Source organism: Hypanus sabinus, chromosome 10, assembly GCF_030144855.1.
Source record: "Hypanus sabinus isolate sHypSab1 chromosome 10, sHypSab1.hap1, whole genome shotgun sequence".
Lineage (NCBI taxonomy): Eukaryota > Metazoa > Chordata > Chondrichthyes > Myliobatiformes > Dasyatidae > Hypanus > Hypanus sabinus.
In genome coordinates, this window is record NC_082715.1 from 136,950,661 (window position 1) to 136,973,839 (window position 23,179).

At 38.5% G+C, this 23,179-nt stretch overlaps 1 protein-coding gene and 1 long non-coding RNA gene across 6 annotated transcripts in view; one reads left to right on the forward strand and one right to left on the reverse strand.

Annotated features, from left to right (window-relative positions):
• LOC132401172 (uncharacterized) overlaps nucleotides 1–23,179 on the forward strand; it is a 99,460-nt gene that overhangs the window by 64,038 nt on the left and 12,243 nt on the right. The gene's annotated exons all lie outside the window — the stretch shown is intronic.
• The window catches only part of si:ch211-278j3.3 (E3 ubiquitin-protein ligase RNF19A), an 85,507-nt gene that overhangs the window by 29,501 nt on the left and 32,827 nt on the right, over nucleotides 1–23,179 (reverse strand). For all 5 annotated transcript variants that reach the window (XM_059983093.1, XM_059983094.1, XM_059983097.1 and 2 more), the window contains exons 2-3: nucleotides 17,314–18,185; nucleotides 5,916–6,121 (exon numbers count right to left, since the gene is read on the reverse strand). In XM_059983093.1, coding sequence (XP_059839076.1) covers nucleotides 5,916–6,121; nucleotides 17,314–17,798 — 691 coding nt within the window. In that variant the 5' untranslated portion in view covers nucleotides 17,799–18,185. The remainder of the gene's footprint in view (nucleotides 1–5,915; nucleotides 6,122–17,313; nucleotides 18,186–23,179) is intronic.

Consider the following 23,179-nt stretch of genomic DNA (forward strand, 5'->3'; position numbering starts at 1 on the left):
AGTTGAATAGCTTACTGAAACACTCTTCAGCTTCATTCAGAAAGAAAGGCTAAGGCTTGAGAGAAGCTCTGTGCCAGAAGCACATCTCAAAGTACTTAACAGAATTTTAAAAATATTCAAATTTAAAATGGATATCATTCTCTACTCCCTACCCAGTCCCACTTTCAAATCTGAAGGAGACACCCTGCATTAGAGAACAAAAGTGTTTTGTTCAGACATCAATTAAGGCAACATTTGGCAGTAGCAAAATATTTTAAAGGCATTCATGCATACAGTTTGCCAATAAGTTGCTTTATTTTTGCATTTTCAAGGTCATTTGCTTAGACCATAAGGTGCAATTTGGTGGTACTTCACTGATTTCCAATTCATTGCTCAAGATTACTGGGAAAAGAAATGACAATTATCACAATTATCAGAAAAAAAAACAATTTAGCATCAGCAACACTGATTTTCACTGCTGAATGAAATCAGAACAAGTGAGTGATATAATCAAGAAATGTGTCTTTATGTTATTTAAAAGGAAAATTTACTCAAGATCCAGGGATCCTCTTGATTACTTCAGTCTTCTATTCACCAAGCCTCTACGCATACACGGGATAACAGGAATTAAAAAAGAAATAGTTATAGGTATTACTAGTGCAAACAGCATTCTATATAACTTACTGAGAGAACCTGTAAGAAGTGTAGATATAGTCTGTGTTTTAAAGGAATCAGGCTCATGGGCATAGAATGTGCAGGACACCTAATTAATTCTTCCTACAGTAATTTTATACTAAATTTTGTTTGGGTGTGTGCTGGGTGGGGGGGGGGGGGGGGCGGTGGAGGAAGGGAAAGGAGAGGCATTATGATCCATTTACTTTGTTGATAAGAAAAGATGGTGAGTTTGCTACATACTTTTCAGTAAATCACTTTTGCATGATACTAGCTATAATTATTAGACTTGGCCAGCAACAGGCTATATTTGGCAGATACTGAACATGCAGATTTCAGTTCATGCAAAACTTATTCCACTCAACAAAACTGTAGTCTAGCCTGTTTAGTCTAAGGAGTAAATGAGTTCTTTGTGAAAAGGGAGTTATTATGAGTTGATGTCATTTGCCTGGCAATTTTCTATCCACATTTGGCAGCAGAACTCAATAGTTAGTCTCTGGAATCTTTAAAGTCTGTCAACAAATTGAACATTTCCAGTTTGTAGATTAAAAAATAAATTAGAAAATGGTAACATGATTTAATAAAATTATTAATTAATAAAATGATTCACCTAGGTATTTCAAACATTATTTGGAGGGTGCATTAAATACAAGCTACAGTGATTATCTTGCAAGACACAAGATTTGTATAGTCTAGATTTTCCACAATTTATCTCACCATTGTGCCACTGATGCAGGAACCAACGAATGTTCAGTAAATAGATCTTAATTGGCACACAAACTGTCACAGCTATAGCCTCAAACTCGTTAATTATGATACACCTAGAATTCGGAGGACAGAAGAATGCAAGAGATTCTGCAGGTGCTAGAATCCTTGTGACATTTTGCTACAATTAACTTTATATGAGTTCATCTTCTTGCCTGAGTGTTTGAAAGTTAATATTTTAGTACTCAACGAACACCAGGCTTGTATACAATATACACTTCTCAACTAATAGAAAATGTTGCTTTTCTAAACTGAAGGTCTACTGGAAATACAGGTCACAATTCAATCTGGATCTTGATTTATTCATATAAAACATATCACTAACCTAAATAAATATATTCTATAAACATGTTTTTAATTTATTAAATGAACAAGCCAGGAATCATTACTGGAGAATGCATGATCGGTAACAATTATCGGAGATTGCACACCACTCACTACAAGTCACATAAATCATCAAAAATGCAGCTCTTCTTGTTGCCAAACGAAAATGTCATCAAGCCTTATTTCATTTGAATGCGCCAATTAAAATGCTTCCAATAAAACGGTTGGATGAGACTAGAAATGGAGGTTATGGGTCAAGGGTGAAAGGTGAAATGTTTAAGCGTAACATGAGGGGAACTTCTTCATTCAGAGGGTGGTGAGAGTGTGGAACAAGCTGCCCGCAAAAGTGGATGCAGGTTTGATTACAATATTTAAGAGAAATTTGGACAGGTACACAGATGGGAAGGGTATAGAGAGAGGTGGTCTAGGTGCAGGTCAATGGGATTAGGCAGATTAATAGTTTAGCACAGAATAGATAAACTGAAGGACCTGTTTCTGTGCTATAGTATTCCATGACTCAATCACTCTACTTTCACAGCTTGACCCAGCAAGTCGCAGGAAAAGCTTTATTATCAAGCTCCTTTTTCACATGTGATCTTATACGTAAGTTTAAAATATATAGGCATCAGATACTTAATTCCAGATAATAGTAGGACTCTTGCAGAGGACAGGTGGAAGCTCTCTTCATATCTCCTTATGGCTAATGTCGCCAGGGAAATAAATTAATTGGAGAAGTATACTAATAATTATTGTAGAAATACACTAATACAACTTATTTTTAAAACTAATATTTCTCAGTGGTGCTGTTACCTTCTGATTGGAGGAAAGTATGGGAGGAATGTCAGAGGTATGTTTTTTTTTCAAAACACAGAGTAGTGGGTATGTGGAACACACTGCCAGAGGTGATGGTAGAGGCAGATATATTAGGGGCATGTAAAAGATACTTACATAGGCACATGGAGGACAGAAAAATGGAGGGCTATGTAGGAGGGAAGAGTTAGATTGATCTTGGAGTAGGGTTAAAAGGTTGGCACAACTTTGTGGGCCAAAGGGCCTGTACTGTGCTGTATTATGCTCAATGTTCTATGTACAAATTTCATGCATAAAAGTTGTTCAGAATCATATAAGAGATATATAACATCTCTTGTACTATGGATTATTTCCAGGCAAGAAATAACCTTAAAAGCAAGCACCCCTATTTCTCCTCGGTAGATCATCTAGATAAATATTTCAATTTAGAATTTTGAGTATTTAAGTTAGATCTAGCTTTGCTGGCAAGAGCGGTATACAAGCTAACTAAATACATGACATATCTCCAACATATTTGAAGACAATCATACTAGTACCTGTAAGTAAATAACCCACACAGTTAATTGACCTTAAAAGTTAGAGAGAGGTTGGGTGAATTACTGGAATGATAACAGGGTGCTAGTTTGCAGTTATGGGGAGAAACTCAGCCTGACATTCTTTACAGCATTGATGTAAGACCCGTTTAAAAATATGACACTTTTTGTTAGACCAAATACAAAATAGGAAACAGAAAAATCAGATTTATGGGAAATGGGTTAGACAAAAAAAAACCTTTTTATACATTATACCATGGCATTTTAGAATGCATTGCCTGAAAATCCAAAAGGGGGAAAAATCCAAAGGGGCAAGATCCAAAGGGGAACCAGATACATACCCAAAATGCAGACATTTGTAGGCCTATGGGAGAGAGAAAGGGATGAGATTGAGTTGACAGCTCTTTCAAAATGATTCTGTCAATTGATTTAATGGTTCCCGATTCTTGATCAAGAAAAATATATCAAGACATAAAATCTAAATTTATGATATTTACTTCCTCAAAGTCTGTAAAATGTCCAAAAGCTGGATATAATGCATCATTTTCGTTTCACTCTTTCTGTATGCTTATAATTGATTTATGGTCTAAAAGAAAAGATTTCTAAATTGCCTCACATTTACTTCTCCTCCACAGAACGGCTGAGTAACGAACGGGCTCTGTTCTTACATACATCTGTAAGTCCATAAGTCAGAAAATACATAAAATCACTCAAAACATCGACACTAGGTAAGGAATGAGACCAAAAGCATATGAATGATAAGTACAATTACCGAAAGTGGAATGAGAAAGGAAACAAATACGTATCTAGGATATTGGAACAATAACTTTATGGCAGTTTTTTCATATGTAGGGTGTTGATCACTTGGGCTTGAGTATAGCCTGAGGACAGTCTATACTACCTTATTTACTCATTTTTACTTCATACACCATCCCTTACTTCATTTACTATTCTTTTTCTCAGACCTTCTTTCCTTACAGTTATACACTTTGAAATCCAGTATGATAATACTGTTTAAAATATCATGACAAATATAACCAAATAGACAAGTTAAAATTTAACTATCAAAATATCTTTAAAAAGTCTACAGCACAATCAAAACAAAAATTAGGATTCATTTATGACAAATAATAACAGGCAGTGACGAATCAATCTTCAATACAATAATGGAAACAAAACCTAAATAAACAGCAATAGAAATAATTATTTTCTTTTAAATATATTATCCTCAATGAGGAGATTTTGTTATGTTTATTCTATTCATTTTTCTTTTGTCCTGATACAAGGTGTACATCAAAATGTGACAATGTAGATCTGAAGAATCCTGGATATCTCAAATTGATCAAAGATACTGGTGGACAAATACTGAAACGAGTAGTTTTCATTTCCCAGCAAGAGAATGAATGGCTACAAATTAAAGTTGTTCCAGTTTATTTACATTTTTTCTAATAAAATTTTTAAGTGTATATAAACTAGAATAACTTTATATATTTTTGTCTTTTATTCCAGTCCACAGAAACATCTAAGCATTATAAAAAATCTTAATCATAGTTTATGAGGTCAGCAGATGTATTTCTTACCATCTCCCTGAAACCTTAGTAATTTCCTTTCTTAATTTTCAGTTAGTCACACTGTACGTGTTTAACTAGCACTGAAAAGTAAGTTGTAAAAAAAATGGGAGCTCTTTGTTCCAAGAAAAGATAATTCAACAATCTCCCCTTCTTTATTTTGGTCTTCCATACAAGTGATGAGAAATGAGCATTAAACACGGTGGAATGTCTGCACTACAGCAGGTTTCCATTTAGGTTTAGTGGTCTTCTATCAAAATAGAAAGCAAAAGCCGTGCTGACAGAATCATTCAAGTATTCTTTCTGGGAACAAAGGGACAGTGTCTTAGGGAGAACCAGAGCCCAACCAGCAACAGCGAAAACTATTTAGTACCTCAATGTGAATGAGATGAAGGCAGCAAGTCATATAAACAGGTAGTGGTATGACACATGGACCTTGATGCCTATGAGCATCGTGGAAGGCTTATCTAATCATGGTATCATTTCTATCAATTCTGCGTCTAATATTTTGAAGTCAAAATACTAATCAAAAAAATATTTTTGATTAATTACAAACCAGCTAGTGTAGTGTTACCATTATTAACTTGGTTTGAAGGTGACAGATTTATTCAAAAAAGCTGCATTAAATCTCTTTCCTGATTCTAACTCTAATATGAAGAACAATAAATAGGAATTTAGCCTTTTCTATTTGCTTTCTTAATAATTTTCTCCAACAACGCTAAAACAATGCAAGATAGAAATGTCATTAAATGTTCCTAGCACCAAATTTTCATTCTTGTTACCTAGACATGGCTCCCATCTGCCCGATTAAAGTTTGATGTTATAAAGTAGTTTTTAAAGAAACAGTGAAATGGGAAGGATGCCTATCTGCACAGCCTCAACCACAAACAGGAAGAACGAATTGGCTGTCGTAGCACATTATGATGACCTGCTGCCTGATCAGTAAAAACATTAATTACTCCTAAATTTCTTGAGAGGTTTTCGGAAAGAGATCACATAAGGTGTAATTGTGTACAGAATTAAGCTCCAAATGCCTCCAGATCATAGTTGCCATCAACTTCTATACCTCAGTCATCCTATTGCAAAAACTTAAGTGAAGCTAACTGGATAGAGTTTAGAAATGGACACAAACCACCTAATAGAAACCGAGGTACTGTATTTCAAATATAGATTGATGAATCCACTTAGGAGACTTTGAGAGAACGCATTCCCTTAGTACAAGAAATTAATTAAACATTTTTCTTCCTGCAATGAGAGTATTTACCGTTGTCCGTTTCTTCGCTGTGAATAAGAGAGGTAGAGTGCTTTTCTATCGTAGTCACAAACACATCTCTCTGTTTACGAGCTTCACTGCAGGTTTGGTCCGGGTGCCACAGTTGTTTACAGTGATAACAGAACTCAGTCGCACAGCCAGAGCGCTCACACGTCAGCTTTGGGCAGGTTGCACAGCCACTGGCAATTACTCCATAACTGTGGAGAGTCACGATGCACAATAGATCAGTTTCAAATTGCGAGAGTCTCATAACAGTGATAACATGGCTTGCATTATATAGTCACTTTACATAGTCATAGTCCCATCATAGGTAAAAGCCCTCTCTGCCAGACCATATCTACACAGAGCACTGTAACAGGAAAGCAGCATCCATCATCAAGAAACCCCACTACCCAGGCCATGCTCTCTTCTCACCGCTGCAGTCAGGAAGGTGGTACCGGAGTCTCAGGACCCACACCACCAGGTTCAGGAACAGTTACCTACTGCTCTACCATCAGACTCATGAACCAGAGGGGATAACTTCACTCCCACAAGGACTCTTTCAAGGACTCCTCACCTCATGTTCTCAATATTTATTATTCATTTATTTATTATTTTTTTCTTCTTCTTTCTGTACTTGTACAGATTGTTGCCTTTTGCACACTGGTTGTTGGTCTGTACGGTTGGGTGTGGACTTTCATTGCTTCTTGTACTTACTGTGAACGACTGCAAGAAGATTAATCTCAAGCTTGTAAATGGTGATATATGTATTTTGATAACAAATTTCCTTTGACTTTAATTCAAACAGTAGGCATTACACAATGGCAGCAGTATCAGTTTGTTCAGTAAGATGCAGTTGTACATTTTCCATCATAAAAACTTCTGAATCACCAATGTTCCAGTACATCAAACCTACACTGATACAGTACAAAGAATTTAATGAGAACTGAATGAAAACTAAGAGTAACACCCAAAATGCTGAAGGACCTCAGCATGTCAGGCAGCATCTACGGAGTGGAACAAAGTCGTCGTTTCAGGCCGAGAGCCTTCATGAGTCCTGAAGAAGAGTCTTGGCCCGAAACGTCAACCGTTTATTTATCTCCATAGATGCTGCCTGATCTGCCAAAATCCTCCAGCATTTTCTGTGTTACTCTGGATTTCCAACATCTAAAGAGTCTTGTGTTTCTGAATGAAAACGGAGACAAGATTTTGTCAAATATTAATTGTGCATGAAACTTTTTTTAAAAAGAGGAGAAAGCACTTAGCTTTATTGAAAAGGTCGAGAGAGCAATAAACCAACAGTAATACACTGAACAAATCTACATAAACAAGCTGGCATATTCACAGTTTACTCACTTTAACAAAAGAGACTTTTTTGACTTCTCAAAAATAAGTGAATTTCAATGTTTTTACAAAGAAACAGTAATATAGTACTTTTTACTTTTAAATTGCCAGTCAATACACATTGTCTGGAAATGGGAAAAAATGATCAGTTCCAAAGATATCTGTGGGCTTGATATGCTGGTGCCGGATATGTGGTGTCACCTGCTTCCAGCACATACTCAGGTTGCACTGGTTATTAACACAAACAACGCATTTCACCGTACGTTTCAACGTACGTGTGATTAATAAATCTCAATCTGAAATCTATCCATTTCTCTGATCATAACAAAAGTTTTAACTTGAAGTGAAGTGTAGCACATTTGCTATTTTCTATCAATCACACTAAGGCTAAAATATGGACAGGAATGGCTAAAATACATGTACAGTACAAATGTTGCCTTTTTTAATCCCAATTAAATATGAGTATCCACCAGTAGTGGCGGATAACTGTTTGTCAGGTTGGAAGCCTGTGACTAGTGGTATGCCTCAGGGATCTGTACTGGGTCCAATGTTGTTCGTCATGTGCATTAGTGATCTGGGCGATGGGGTGGTAAATTGGATTAATAAGTACTAAGATGGGTGGCGTTGTGGATAATGAAGTAGGGCTTGAAATCTTGCAGAGAGATTTAGGCCAGTTAGAAGAGTGGACTGAAAGATGGCAGATGGAGTTTAATGCTGATAAGTGTGAGGTGCTACATTTTGGTAGGAATAATCAAAATAGGCCATACATGGTAAACAGTAGGGCATTGAAGAATGCAGTAGAACAGAGTGATCTAGAAATGATGGTGCATAGTTCCCTGAAGGTGGAATCTCCTGTGGATAGGGTGGTGAAGAAAGATTTTGGTATGCTGGCCTTTATAAATCAGAGCATTGAGTATAGGAGTTGGGATGTAATGTTAAAATTGTACAAGGCATTGGTGAGGCCAAATTTGGAGTATTGTGTACAGTTCTGGTCACCGAATTATAGGAAAGATGTCAACAAAATAGAGAGTACAGAGAAGATTTACTAGAATGTTACCTGGGTTTCAGCACCTAAGTTACAGAGAAAGGTTGAACAAGTTAGGTCATTATTCTTTGGAGCATAGAAGGTTGAGGGGGGACTTGATAGAGGTATTTAAAATTATGAGGGGGATAGATAGAGTTGACATGGATAGGCTTTTTCCATTGAGAGTAGGGGAGATTCAAACAAGAGGACATGAGTTGAGAGTTAGGGGCAAAAGTTTAGGGGTAACACAAGGGGGAATTTCTTTATTCAGAGAGTGGAAGCTGTGTGGAACGAGCTTCCAGTAGAAGTGGTAGAGGCAGGTTTGATATTGTAATTTAAAGTAAAATTGGATAGGTATATGTACAGGAAAGGAATGGAGGGTTATGGGCTGAGTGCAGGTAGGTGGGACAAGGTGAGAGTAAGAGTTCGGCACGGACTACAAGGGCCAAGATGGCCTGTTTCCATGCTGTAATTGTTATATGGTTATATGGCATAAAAACAGGTTTTAAAATATGAATCAACGGCTAGCAATTTAAGTTTTGACTGATTTTCTAATCTATTGAAAAATTATTACTGTGGAAATATTAGCAGTTCTATCAATATGTTAATCCTTCCCAAAATCAATGATGTTAAAGTTAACTTTTCTAAAAAAAAATGGTCTATAGGATTTTGCATACCAGTCAACTTAGAGGTTTCTGCTCTCACTCAGTTTAAATTAGTCAAAACTTTAATCAAACCATTTGGTGTGGTTCCAGATAAAAAGCTGTGTGATACTGAAGCAACCCTCTTCTGGTGAAAATCAATTGCAGTAACCAAATTCACCTATTTGAATTCCAAAGCAAACTTATCAAAGTTCAAAGATCATACACGTCACTATATACAACCCTGAGATTCATGTTCTTGTGGGTATACTCAATAAACCCATAACAGAATCTATAAAAGACCGTCCAACTTGGGCTTTCAGAGTGTAGAAGACAACAAAATGTGCACGTACAAAAAGAAAATAATAATAAATAGCCAACAAATATCAACAACATGAGATGAGGAGTCCTTGAAAGTGAGTCCAAAGGTTGTGGGAACATTTCAGTGATAGGGCAAGTGATGTTGAGTAAAGTTATCTCCTCTGGTTCAAGAGCACAATGGTTGAATTTGAATTCCAATTCACTTAAATCTTACATCTATCCCATAATACGAAGGAGTATAAATTGTTGTGTTATAATTCCATCGCAATGAACAGACATGAGGTAGTAACTGTTTCTGAACCTGGCGGTGTGAGTTCCGAGGCTCCTGTACCTTGTTTCTAATGGCAGAAGCGAGAAGAGAGAAGAGAGCATGTCTAGGTGTAGGGGTTTCCTGATGATGGAGGCTGCATTCCTGCAACAGCGTTTCATGTAAATGTGCTCTATGGTGGAGAGGGCTTTACCCATAATGGACTGGGCATATCCACAACTTTTTGTAGGATTTTCCATTCAGGGGCATTGGTGTTTCCATACCAGGCTGTGATGCAGCCAGTCAATATACTCTCCACCATACATCTGCAGCAGTTTGTCAAAGTTTTAGATATCATGCCAAATCTCTGCAAACTCCTAATGAAGTAGAGACACTGGTGTGCTTTCTTCATAATTGCACTTGTGTGCTAATACAATCAAGTTTATTATCACTTACATATGCATTGAAATTTGTTGTTTTGCAGCAGTAGTACAGAGTAAGACATAAAAATTATGAAACCATAAGAAATCTGCCGTGAGGGAAAACTATGTGAAGTATTTTTAAATATATTCTCAAATTAGAGAATTACCTGTACCACACTTGTCCTTTAATAATTTGCTTTCATCAAAGGTCATAAACATCCATTTGCACCAGTGCATCAGATGGAAAGACTTGTGCTATTTATTACCAAGAGTCTACAGGCAAGGAGGTCAGCTAATATGGTGCCCATCGAATTGCTTCTAACCAGATCACTAAATCACCAGCTGAATGGAGCTGGAGTGAGAGACCGTTTAATTTAAATACCAAATTTAAGATTTGCATTATGGAACACAAACACAAACCAATTTACATTTTCTTCAGATTTGGATTTCTCAGCTGATAATTCAACTTTAAAGTTATATGACAGAGCAGCGAGTAAGCGATTCAAAGTAACCCTATTCAAGAAAAGATAAGCCTACATTGTAGAATCATTGTGCTAGCAGTCTACTCACCCAAAAAAATACATTTGGATTTGTATATATCCAAATTCAAATTTGCTGATTTTCATTCAACCATACACATATATACAGCTAAACAAAACAGAGTGCTTCTGGGACAAAGTTTTCCTGAATTATCTGTGACCCATCTGAATCAAACAATGGTGATCACCCACCCCGAACCTCCACCTCACACTGGACATTGCTCTGGACAACTTGTAGTTTAATAATAGGCATTGTTTTGAAAGTGATGGTATGCTTCATAAGGGAAGAGTTTGGAGGGACCACTCCACTATACAGTGACTACAGTTTTCGCTAAAACCAGTAACTTGAAGCTTTGCCTGACATAAATCAAATTCAAAAATCAAATACCACCAAGTTATTTTATGAGCTAATTACTGCAAGCTGTTTTTTTCTGAAATTTAATGCATTTAGAAACATGTTTATCCCAAACAGAACAGTTCCCTTCGAAAGTTAAGTACATCAAATGAATTTCAGCATTAGTTTAAACAGCCAGGTAGACAATCCCTGAAGAGTATTGATAATGGCTGGGGTCACCCATCTTGTAAAGACACTGGCCCAGAAGAAGGCAATGGCAAACCACTTCTGCAGAAAAAAAATTGGCGAAGAGCAAACACGAGGAAATCTGTAGATGCTGGAAATTCAAACAACACATGCAAAATGCTGGTGGAACACAGCAGGCCAGGCAGCATCTATAAGGAGAAGCACTGTCGACATTTCAGGCCAAGACCCTTCGTCAGGACACTGTCGAAATGTCGACAGTGCTTCTGCCTTATAGATGCTGCCTGGCCTGCTGTGTTCCACCAGCATTTTGTGTGTGAGGTCATAGAAAGACCATGACTGCTCGCATCATACAACACAACACATAGTGATGATGATGAATAATGCACGTAAATTACAAACATACATTCTGTTCTTGAATATGGAGTAACAGACCAATTAGCTTAATTCAGATTCATATTCAGTTTATTGTCATTCAGAAACCACAAGTGCAATGCAGGTAAAAAATGAGACAACGTTTCTCCAGAATGATATCACAGAAGCATATGACAAAACAGACTACACCAGAAAATCCACATAATGTTTGGCAATCCCCAATCCAGAGTCCAGAGAGGCTGCTGCGTATTAATATCGCGCTACTGTCTAGCGCATTCCCTGGAAAGGAGCTCCAAATACACTAGACAAAAACAAGACCAAAAACTAAAGCTACAAGACCTGCACAAAACCACATAATTACAACATATAGTTACAACAGTGCAAACAATAGCATAATTGATAAAAAAAACAGACCATGGGCACAGTAAAAAAGCAACCTGATTCTCAGGAAATCCAGAAGAAAGATTAAAATAGGCTCTATATAACCTTAGATCACAGAAGCTCACAATGGCTCTTTATGTAAGTGGCAACAGTGAATTTTGGGAACTGTATTTTTGATTTAAGTGAAATGACATTATGCTTAAAAATACAAATTTCAATTGCAATATAGCACTTGGTGCACATAAGAAATGTGGTGGGGCTCTCGAGGAGAAATATGCATGCACAAAATATCAGAAGGCTAAATTTTAAGACAGTCTGCAATACAAGCAGAAGTTGAGAAATCTATATTCATCAGCTAAGGAAGGAGTGTATTTCTGAAGAAACTGGAAGTATATTGTGGGGAAGCTAGTACAAGATACAAGAAGTTTTCATAAAATTTGTGGCATGATGTGACAGTGTACAATCAAAGGACTCAGCAAGGGTGGAAAGGGGGGATTTGTGAAAGAAGCTAATAGTCATGGGGTAGATTGCTTCTTTCTCACAGCTATAAGCAGAGTCCCAAATGGTGTACAAAGTGGAGCAGTTAGAAAAGATTTTATGTATAAACAGGAACTCAGTTAAAATTTACACTTCACTGCAAAACTTGTATGAAAGTGACCCACAGAGAGATTTTTAAACACCAAAAAAATGCACAGTTCAGGTGCTGAAGCTGTAGCAATTGAAACAGGGAGATACACTCACGTTGCATGGGATCAAATCAATGGGGAAAGCATGACGCGTTTGCCTACTGACCCAGGGACACGACGCAATCTGGGATAGCAATGGTTACTATCAATGCATCAGTAATTACCACCTGAATACTTCATCTACTGACAAATAATTTCTGTTAACCACATTGCTGTCTACTTAATAACAAAGCATACTGTGTAAAGAGGTGGAGGTTTGGGGAGGGTGAATGGGCTTGCAGGTGTTTTTTGTTGAAGTACCCTGTAGTGCTTTGTAGAAAGCAATTTAGAGAGCAAAATAATATGCATGTCACCCTAAATGGACGTTACTTGAACACAAACAGCAGAGTTTTTCCATCGAGACCCCTCGGGTTGGCAGACAGCAGCTACTAAAAAATATCCAAGATATCTAGGCTTGGCTACGAGATGCACTTAAATCAAAACATAAATTAAAATTTGTATACAATATCAAACCACGTAGAAAACTGTCAAAAGCAATGCAGAAGACATTGGCAGCACGTTAGTGTAGCAATAGCCTTATTACAGCATCACAGAGACCTGGGTTCAATTCCACCACTGTCTGCAAGAAGTTTGTCCCTTCACCCCACTTCCTGGTGCTCCGGATTCCTTCCACAGTCCAAAGATATACGGGTTAGTAGGTTAATTGGTCACATGGGTGTAACTGGGCAGCGCGGGCTCACTGGGTCTTAAGGGCCTGGTACTGTACCATGCTGTATCTCTGGATAAACAATACTACAGGACACACAAATTTGCAAGCTTAGCTAGATGACATTTAAAGCACAAAAAAAACTATGTAACAGATATATACTTAATACAGTACACTTCTAAAATAGAGTGGACAAGGAAAGGAAGCTAGATAAATACATAACATACATCATTAAGTACTTGGAAATAAAATAAAATAGTTTGTTTAAGAGGAATTTAATACCAAAGAAAAGCACAGCAATCTTAGTAAAATACAACACACACAAAATGCTGGTGGAACACAGCAGGCCAGGCAGCATCTATAGGGAGAAGCACTGTCAATGTTTCGGGCCAAGACCCTTCATCAGGACTAACTGAAGGGAAAGATACTAAGAGATTTGAAAGTAGTGGGGGGAGGAGGAAATGCGAAATGATAGGAGAAGGGTACCCTCCAACCTGATGGCTTGAACATTGACATCTCTAACTTCCGTTAATGCCCCTCCTCCCCTTCTTACCCCATCCCTGACATATTTAATTGTTTTTTTTTCCTCTCTCTCTGCCCATTTTCCATCTCCCTCTGGTGCTCCCCACCTCCCCCTTTTTTTTTCCCCCAAGGCCTCCCGTCCCATGATCCTTTCCCTTCTCCAGCTCTGTATTACTTTCGCCAACCACCTTTCCAGCTCTTAGCTTCATCCCAACCCCTCCGGTCTTCTCCTATCATTTCGCATTTCTCCCTCCCCCCACTACTTTCAAATCTCTTAGTATCTTTCCCTTCAGTTAGTCCTGACGAAGGGTCTCGGCTCGAAACATTGACAGTGCTTCTCCTATAGATGCTGCCTGGCCTGCTATGTTCCACCAGCATTTTGTGTGAGTTGTTTGAATTTCCAGCATCTGCAGATTTTCTCGTGTTTGCTTAGTAAAATACGCTGACTTGCATAGAAACATAGAACATTACAGCACAGAAACAGGCCTTTTGGCCCTTCTTGGCCGTGCCAAAACATTTTTCTGCCTAGTCCCACCGACCTGCACCTGGACCATATCCCTCCATACACCTCTCATCCATGAACCTGTCCAAGTTTTTCTTAAATGTTAAAAGTGAGCCCACATTTTCCACACTTCCAACACTCTCTGTGTGAAGAACCCAGCCCCCCAATGTTCCCTTTAAACTTTCCCCCCTTCACGCTTAACCCATGTCCTCTGCTTTTTTTCTGCATAATGTCAGAAAGTAAAAGATATTTGCAATACCATGAACATGCATTATATTTATTTACAGATACAGCATGGAATAGGCTCTTTCAGCCCTTAGAGCCATGCCACCAAACAACTGCCAGCAAATCTCCAATTTGACCTAATCACAGGACAATTTACTACCTAGTAACCAGTACGTTTTTGGACCCTGGGAGGAAACCAGAGCATCTGAGAAAACCTATGTGTTCATGGGGAGAACATACAGACTACTCACAGACGAACTGAACCCCAAACTCTGATGCTCCAAGCTCCAATAATGCTGTGCTAACTGCTAGGCTACTGGATTAAATATAGTCCAGTTTTGAATGAATTTGAATATCTGCTCACCACTTGATTAGGTACATAAACATACCATTGTATTGGAGTACTGCAATGACTGCATCGTCAGGAAGTTAGATTTTCATAAACTCTAGTGCCTGTCCTAGCAATAAGTTATTTATAACATTCTTATACATTCACCTTGGTATTTAATTGATCCTCAAGGCCAGATTACACTTTGACAGAGTGTACAATCACACTGCAGGTTGGCTTGTGTTATGATATTCTGAGCAGGAATATTTTTCTTAATTGTCATCTGCATAAGAGTGTTTAAAAAGTCTTTGCAAAATTCCTGACTGAGACATAGATATTTTTTCGTATGTAAGGTACTCATTTGCTTTGCCTGGCTTCAATTAGCTCCCACTGCTTTTCGTGGGTAAAGTTTGGAGAACCTAGTCTGAATTCACTGTAGCTAATACTAGGGGAGAATTTGGTAGAGATGTCCAAAGTGATAAAAAGAACAAAGATGAAGATTTGAGACAAACAGACAGAGCACAGATCCAGGGCCTTTGGCCCAAAGAGCCCATGCTGACCGCAGTGCCTACTCCACAGTATCTGCCTCAATCATACTCACCATCTTCTGCATGCTCTTTTTAAATCTTCATGCTTCTTGCGTCCTTTTTAAATCTTTCCCCTTCTCACCCTAAATCTATGCTCCCTAGTTATGGACTGTACCATTACCATCTTCCTTAACTATGCCTCTCATGAATTTATAACCTCACATAAGGTTGCCTCTCATTCTCCTGAGGAATATAGGTCTAGCCTGGCAAACATCTCCCTATAGCTCAGACACTCTAGTCCCACCAACATCCTCACAAAATATTTGCTGTGCTCTTTCCAGATTAACCATGTCCATCAATGATTTGTACAACTATTGTACAGCATAATGCCCCAATGCCTACACTCAATGCCCTGACTAATAAAGTATGCAAAACACCTATTTCACCATTTCTGTCAATTGTAACAAAAAGAAAGACTTCACAATCAAGATAAAGTTGGAACCAACATTATAAACAAACAGGATATGTTATGCTTTAACAATCAGTACTAGCATGATATATCACCCGAGAAGCTTATTGATAATTAATTCGAAACTGCTGACGATAAAGTGGGGGGGACTTTGAAGACAGCAGCACAGCCCAGGTTTACCATGCGGAGAGCCATTACAGTTTCAGAATGAGAATCAGGGTTATGTGACTGGCATATGTCGTGAAATTTGTTGCTTTGTAGCACAGTACATTGCAATATGTTATAATAAAAACACAATAAATTACAATAAGAAATATATTTAAAAGATTAAATGAAATAAGTAGTGCAAAAATAGTGAGGTGGTGTTCATTCAGAAATCTGATGGTGGGGGGTAGAAGCTGTTCCTAAAATGTTGAAGGTGCGTCTTCAGGCTCCTGTATCTTTCCTCTGATGGTCGCAATGAGGAGGTATAATAAACCTGAGATTTTCAGGGATGCAATCATATAATGAGCAATGTGGTACAGTGTACACAGTTCTGCAAGTACCTAGTCTACCTTATCCAAAAGTGCTAAGCAAAGCTTTGAGAAAAAAAACAAACAAGCAAAACAGAATTGTTCAGCTCATGGAATTCCAGTGGTCAGCTGAATACGTAGGTAACTCAGATATGGAAGTTATTCCACGATTCACCGACAACATCACGATTCCTTGCAGAACAGTTTTGCTGTTTGGCTCCTGCCCCATTCACTTGAGTGTGAAGACAGGCTACAATGGGTAGAGGCAGATACATTCAGGACTTTTAAGAGATGTTTAGATGGGCATATGAATGTGAGGATAATGGAAGGATGTGGACATGTGGAGGCAGAGAGGATTAGTTTAGTTTAATTACTCATTTATTTGGTTCAGCACAACCTTGTGGGCCAAAGAGCCTGTTTCTGTGCTAGACTGCTCCAAGTTCTATGTTGCTCACCTGGCACTATGTACTATTTTCTTCCCCTCCCAGCCCACACAGATGGAGCCTAAGTGGGGCAAGAGTGTCAGATACTGTTGTACGTCCTAAGGAGTTCAGCAAGGCAAAATATCCTGGCCCCTTACATCTTCAGCATGACCCTACACAAACTCACTGTAAAAAAAAGTTATTGATTACCACTTTAGGTCTGTATGGCTGAACTATTCACCAGGCCTGTAATCTGAGTATATTATCTTGTCCACTCAGTTATCAGCTACCTAAAGGAAAACATATCCAAAGGAATTTATTGTTTATTTATTTAGAAATACAGTGCAGAACAGGCCCTTCCGGTCTAAAAACCCGCTCTGTCTTGGATCCACCTGGCCTAATCATAGGACAAATTTATAAAGACCAAATGACTAACTGGGATGTTTTTGGGAAGTGGGAGGAAGCCATAGAACATGGATGAAACCCTCGTGGTCAATGGGGGGAATGTACAAACTCCTTACAGATGGCGCTGGTATTGAACTCCAAACTCAGGAACACACCAATCTGTAATAGTGTCACATCAATCACTACGTTACTGCGCTGCCCAACCTATAAGCTAATAATCTACTACGATAGATATACTAATCAAGTGCAAAGAAAATAAATCAAAATAACATACCCACAATCGGGTGCAGGGCACCATCGGGCATCTGGATCAGATGCAAGGTATCTTCGCAGCATGAATTCTTCATACTTTTCCATCAAAGTGCTGTTGTTGAGAATCATACGGATGTCCGATGGATGAAACAATTCTGAACACTCCGGACAAGCAACGTTGACCCTGCTCTCTGTAATTTCAATTTTCAAATATTGTTGTAAGCAATCCAGACAAGAACGGTGATGACAAGAAATGATCTCTGGGAACTGGGATCGAGGCTGGCTAAGAAGGCAAAGAGGACACTCCAGAGTGCCTAATAACTGTTCATTACTGGAGGACTGTATTGTTCTATTCGAAGAGGTCATCTTTTTCTCATTCTCAGTCTCTGTTTTAGTGTTTATTCCCTCGACCGTGACAGCAGACATCTCAAGTTTTGCTTTAGATTTGGGCTTTCTGCTGAAGAGGCTGAAAAACTGGAGCTGTCGATGTTTATTTGGTCTTTTCATGATCTTGAATTATACTCCAAAGGTCACAAATATGATTCAAAATTACTTTTAATTTCTTTCTAAAGTACTTGACTAATGTCTACCAATTTCTGAAAACTTATTTAATGATAAAATTCTTAAAAATAGAAAATATGGCAGGACTTTTTCCTCTTAGGAAGTCAAAGTTGCTCCCAAGTTTAATTAGCAATACTGATGCAAGGGAAGGTTTTGAGTGGAGCTGACAGGAAGCATTGTATTACAGCACTGAATTGCAAATGACTTAGCCCAGACTGGATAAGCGCAGCAAGTCCAGATTCCAAGTAGTTCCAAATCAATATAAATCCTTAGTGAACCTTAAAAGATGTCACCTTGCTGGATTCATTGTTTTTTCCATTTTCAGCACAATACCTGGAAGATTTGGAAGAGAAATATAATGTTACATAAAATTGTGTTAATTATAATTGACCCATTCAACTTCACCCGATCGGAGAACAAAGCAAGACAAGGTTAATGTACAACAAGATTGTTGCCGGTGGAATATGCAGTTGCATTATAATAAAGGCAGTGAAGCACAGTACTGTGCAAAAGCTATACTTTATTTATATGAGAGACAGACACACAGACTCACAGTACTGTATTTGTGAATGTGGAGCAGAGAACAAATTTGTAAATCTGATGGGGAGCAAAGGATGTTGGGAATGGCGAGGGTGGAGGACCGTGACAGGCCTGTGCAAAAGTCTTGGGTACCCCAGCTACAGTGCATATATTTCTCCAAGACTTTTGCACAGTACTGTAGACTCTACTACAGACCCTACATTTCTGTTCAGTTCAATCTAGAATGGACCTAGATTGCAGAACACCAGTAGAGCTCTTTACAATACTTTATACAACAAAACTCACCTAAAAATTACTATGTTTCTTTTTGATGAAAAATTGTTTTCGGGACAATGGGGTTCGAGCTAGTGATTGGCAAGATGATCAGAATGCACCTTTTACAATGGTTCCATAAACAAGCCTGCCCCCTTTATACAGAGTTCTGGGCTCATACATGGAAAGAGACAGGTGAAGTATACCAACTGTACATTCCCCTCATCTGATGTCTAGTATATCTCGATGACAACAAAAGAGACTTACTCTGAAGACTGGAACTCAATTTTAAGATTCTGTAAGTGATTTTTGTGTCTGACCAGTGTGACAAATTCAAGAATCGATCTGCTGGAGGACCTCAGCAGGAATTGGGAAACTGAGTAGTTTCTGTGCAACTCAATAACTACAGGTCTGTCATAATGAAGACTTTTGAAAGACTGGTCATGTCATTTCTCAAATCCAGAACATCAATTTTCTAGATCTGCCACAGTTCACCTACAAACCCAACAGATCTGTAGGCGATGCACTTTGCATCAGTCTGGACTTTCATACTACAACACCTTGGCTCCCATGGTACATATGTCAGGATTCTCTTTGTCAATTTCAGTTCAGCCTTCAATACCATCATCCCTGAGCTTCTGGAAGAGAAACTCTCCAGACCTGACATACCTGGTCCCACCTGCAGGTGGATCACAAACTTCATCTCTGACAGGAGGCAGTACGCGAGACCAGGCAATCACATCTCCACATCCCGCTCACTCAGCACTGGTGTGCCAGAGGGATGTGTTCGCTCACCTCTTCTATTTTCTCTATACACCAAACTGATAAAGTTTGCAGACAACAGCACAATCATTAGACTGATCTCCAGAGGTGACAAATCCAGGTACCACCAGGACAAGCCAATGTCCTCGTGCAATCACAACAACATCAAATTGAAAGTACACTTATCATCAAAGTATGTATGCAGTATACAATCCTGAGATTCTTCTTCCCACAGAGCAAAGTTCAAAGAAAACATCAAACACCCAACATGCAAAAAATAAAGAAAGCATTGTGTAAATAGCAAAAAACGAGTGAAACCAAACAGAACATGAAACATCAAACCACAGAATCCTTAAAGCTGTCTAGAACGTTCAATTTAGTTCAGTGACATTTTTCATTGATGACAGACTGCATAGCCAGTCTGCCCGATCAAAATCGCACAAAATACAAAGGAGAAACCAGAAACATAATATGAACTGCAGATCCCAATCCACAAACCAAGTGAAGGGGGGGGGGGGGGGGGGAAAGAGCGGGGAGGAGAGGGGAAGAGCAAGGGAGACAGACACTTGAAGCAGAATGCCCTCAAAACTGTATAGATGCATATTCACATCAAGAGAAATACGTCTCCTCTCCACCAAGCATCATTAACAACTCTACAGTTAGCACCATTTCAATTTCAGGTTCCTTATTTCACAGGGCCTCATTTTGAAGTACCATATCTCCTTCATCAACAGAGGATATAATTCTTACTGTAGTTGATAAAATTTCATCTTCCATACCATGTAGTAATGCAATTCTACATTGCCACGATAAAGAGCACCCTCACATCAGCTATTAACTAGGATGAATGGCCTACCTCTGTTCCGATATCGTCTGGTCTTACATTGTTTGCTTCTGGCCTCAGAATCCCAAAAATAGGTAGTTAAAAAAAAAAATCACGTGCATCCAATCAGAAGATAATAAAATACAAAATTTTAATATGCCAACATGATTTCTGAGGAAATTAAAAAGTCACCTTTATCTTGTCAATAGCTAAATAATAAATCAGCAATAAAGGAAGATGCTGCTGATGATCATGAGTTAAATTTCTATTTCAGGCATGAGATTAAACCTCACAACTTATTTATCATGACATAATATAACAGATGCATGCAGGCGTGACCTTTTTCCTCTTACAATGTTGCACGATTACCCGGAAAATTCAATCTCCAAGAGATTTTCTTGAAACGAGAGAACAATTCTGCTCTGCAGTCAGTTATTTCTCGATTTCTGATTAGAGAGAACAGTTGATCAAAGCCCTGGGCTCCAGATGACCAAATCATTACAACCTCTATCCTGTGGTATACTTGTCATTATTTATTAACATTGAAACAAATGCAAAACAATCATTCCTTTCAAATAGAACAGAATTAGAATCAGAATCAGGTTTATTATCACCAGCATATGTTGTGAAATCTGTTGTTTTGCAGCAGCAGTACAGGGCAATACATAATAATAAAAACTAAAAATTACAATAATTAGTATATAAAAATTAAGTAAGTAGTACATAAAGAGATCAAAAAACTAAAACAAAGAGATAGTAAGATGCAGGAATCATTGTGTATTCAGAAATCTGACGGCAGAGGGGAAGAGGCTGTTCTTAAAACATTGAGTGTGTGTCTTCAGACTCCTGTACCTCCTTGATGGCAGCAATGAGAATAGGGCATAGCTTGGTTGATGCGGGTCTTTAATAACGGATGCTGCCTTTTTGAGGCATCACCTTTTGAAGATGCCCTCCATGCTGGGGAAGCTAGTGCCCATGATGGATTTGGCTCCGTTTACAAACTCTGCAGCTTTTTTCCAATATTGTGCTGTAGCCTCTCCAGACCGGATTGCAATGCAACCAATTCTAATGTTCTTCATCGTACATCCAATTCTCCTCCAACTCCTACTAAATATAGCTGCTGTAATGCTTTCTTTGTAATTGCATCAGTATGCTGGGCACAGGACAGATCTTCCGAGATGTTAACACTCAGGAACCTTAAACTGCTCACTGCTGATCCTCTGATTCTCCAACATTATTACTTCCCCATTTTATGGGCAAAAAAACTCCTAATTAGTCTTTTTGCGATTCTTTAAGCAGCGTACGCGTTAATGTATTTCTGTGATGCAGTAGTTAAATAAACATATGATCAAGGACAATGAACAACATAGCATGAAATTCAGCTTGTGAAAATTAGCAGAATTTTGAAAATCTGCAATATTAAACATGAGACCATAAGATAGAGGAGCAGAATTTGGCATTTGACCCATCGAGCCTGCTCTGCCATAACTTCTGCCTTAAATATACATAAAGCCTTGGACTCCACAGCTGCCTGTGGCAAAGAGTTCTACAGGCTTACCATTCTCTGGCTAAAGAAATTCCTCCTCATCTCTGTTCTAAAGGGATGTTGCTCTATTCTGAGTCTAAGCCCTCTGGTTCCAGACTCCCCCACTGTAGGAAACATCCTCTCCACATCCACTCTATCAAGGCCTTTCACCATTCAATAGGTTTCAATTCCTGTCACTACTCATTCTTCTGAATTCCAGTGAATACAGGCCCAGAGCTATCAAATCCTGGAATCATTTTTGTGAATCTTCTTTGAACCCTCTTCAGTTTCAGCACACCCTTTCTAAGATAAGGAGCCCAAAACTACTCACAATACTCCAAGTGAGGCCTCACCAGTACTTTATAAACCCTAAATATTACATCCTTGTTTTTATATTCAAGTCCTTCTGAATGAATGCTAACATTGCATTTGCCTTCCTTACCACAGACTCAACTTGCAAATTAACCTTCAGGGAATCCTGCACAAGGAATCCCTAGTCCCTTTCTGCTTCAGATTTTTGAATTTCCTCTCTACTTAGAAAACAGTCTATGCTTTTATTTTGTCTACGACCACTTTCCAACACTGTAATTCATCTGCTACTTTTCTTAATCTGTCTAAGTCCTTTTGTAGTCTCTCTCCTTCATCAAAACTACCTGCCCCTCCACTAATCTTTGTATTGTCTGCAAACTTTGCAACAAAGCATCAATTCCATCATCCAAATCATTAGGTTTTAGCACAGAAAGAATCGGTCCCAACAGACTGCTGTAGAACACCACTAGTCACTGGCAGCCAACCAGAAAAGGTTCCCTTTATTCTCACTCTTTGTCACCTGCCAATCAGCCATTGTTCTGTCCATGCAATAAGATGGATTTGTAGTTTACTGCAATACTATGGGGTTGTAGTTTGTTATGTAGCCTCATGTGAAGCACCTTGTCAAACGCCTTCTGAAAATCTAAATATTCAATATCAACCGATTCTCCTTTATCTATCCTGCTTGTTATTTCTTCAAAGAATTCCAACAGATTAGTCAGCTTGGGAAAATCTTGCCTGACTATGGCCAATATTATCAAGTGCATCCCAGTACCCTGAAACCTCATCCTTAATAATCAACTCCAACATCTTCCCAACCACTGAGGTCAGACTAACTGTCCTGTAATTTCCCTTCTTCTGCCTCTCTCACTTATTGAAGAGTGGAGAGAGATTTGCAATTTTCCATTCCTCCGGAGCCATTCCAGAATCTAGTGATTCCAATCAACTTTGGTCAACTCCTCTCTTACGCCTCTGTAATTCCCTTTACACGATTGTGATACTGATACATCTGACTTTAGCTTCTCCTCAAATTTCAGGGTGAATTAGATCACACTATGATCTTTCTCCCCCAAGGGTTCTTCTACCTTAAGCTCTCTAATCAATTCCAGTTCATTG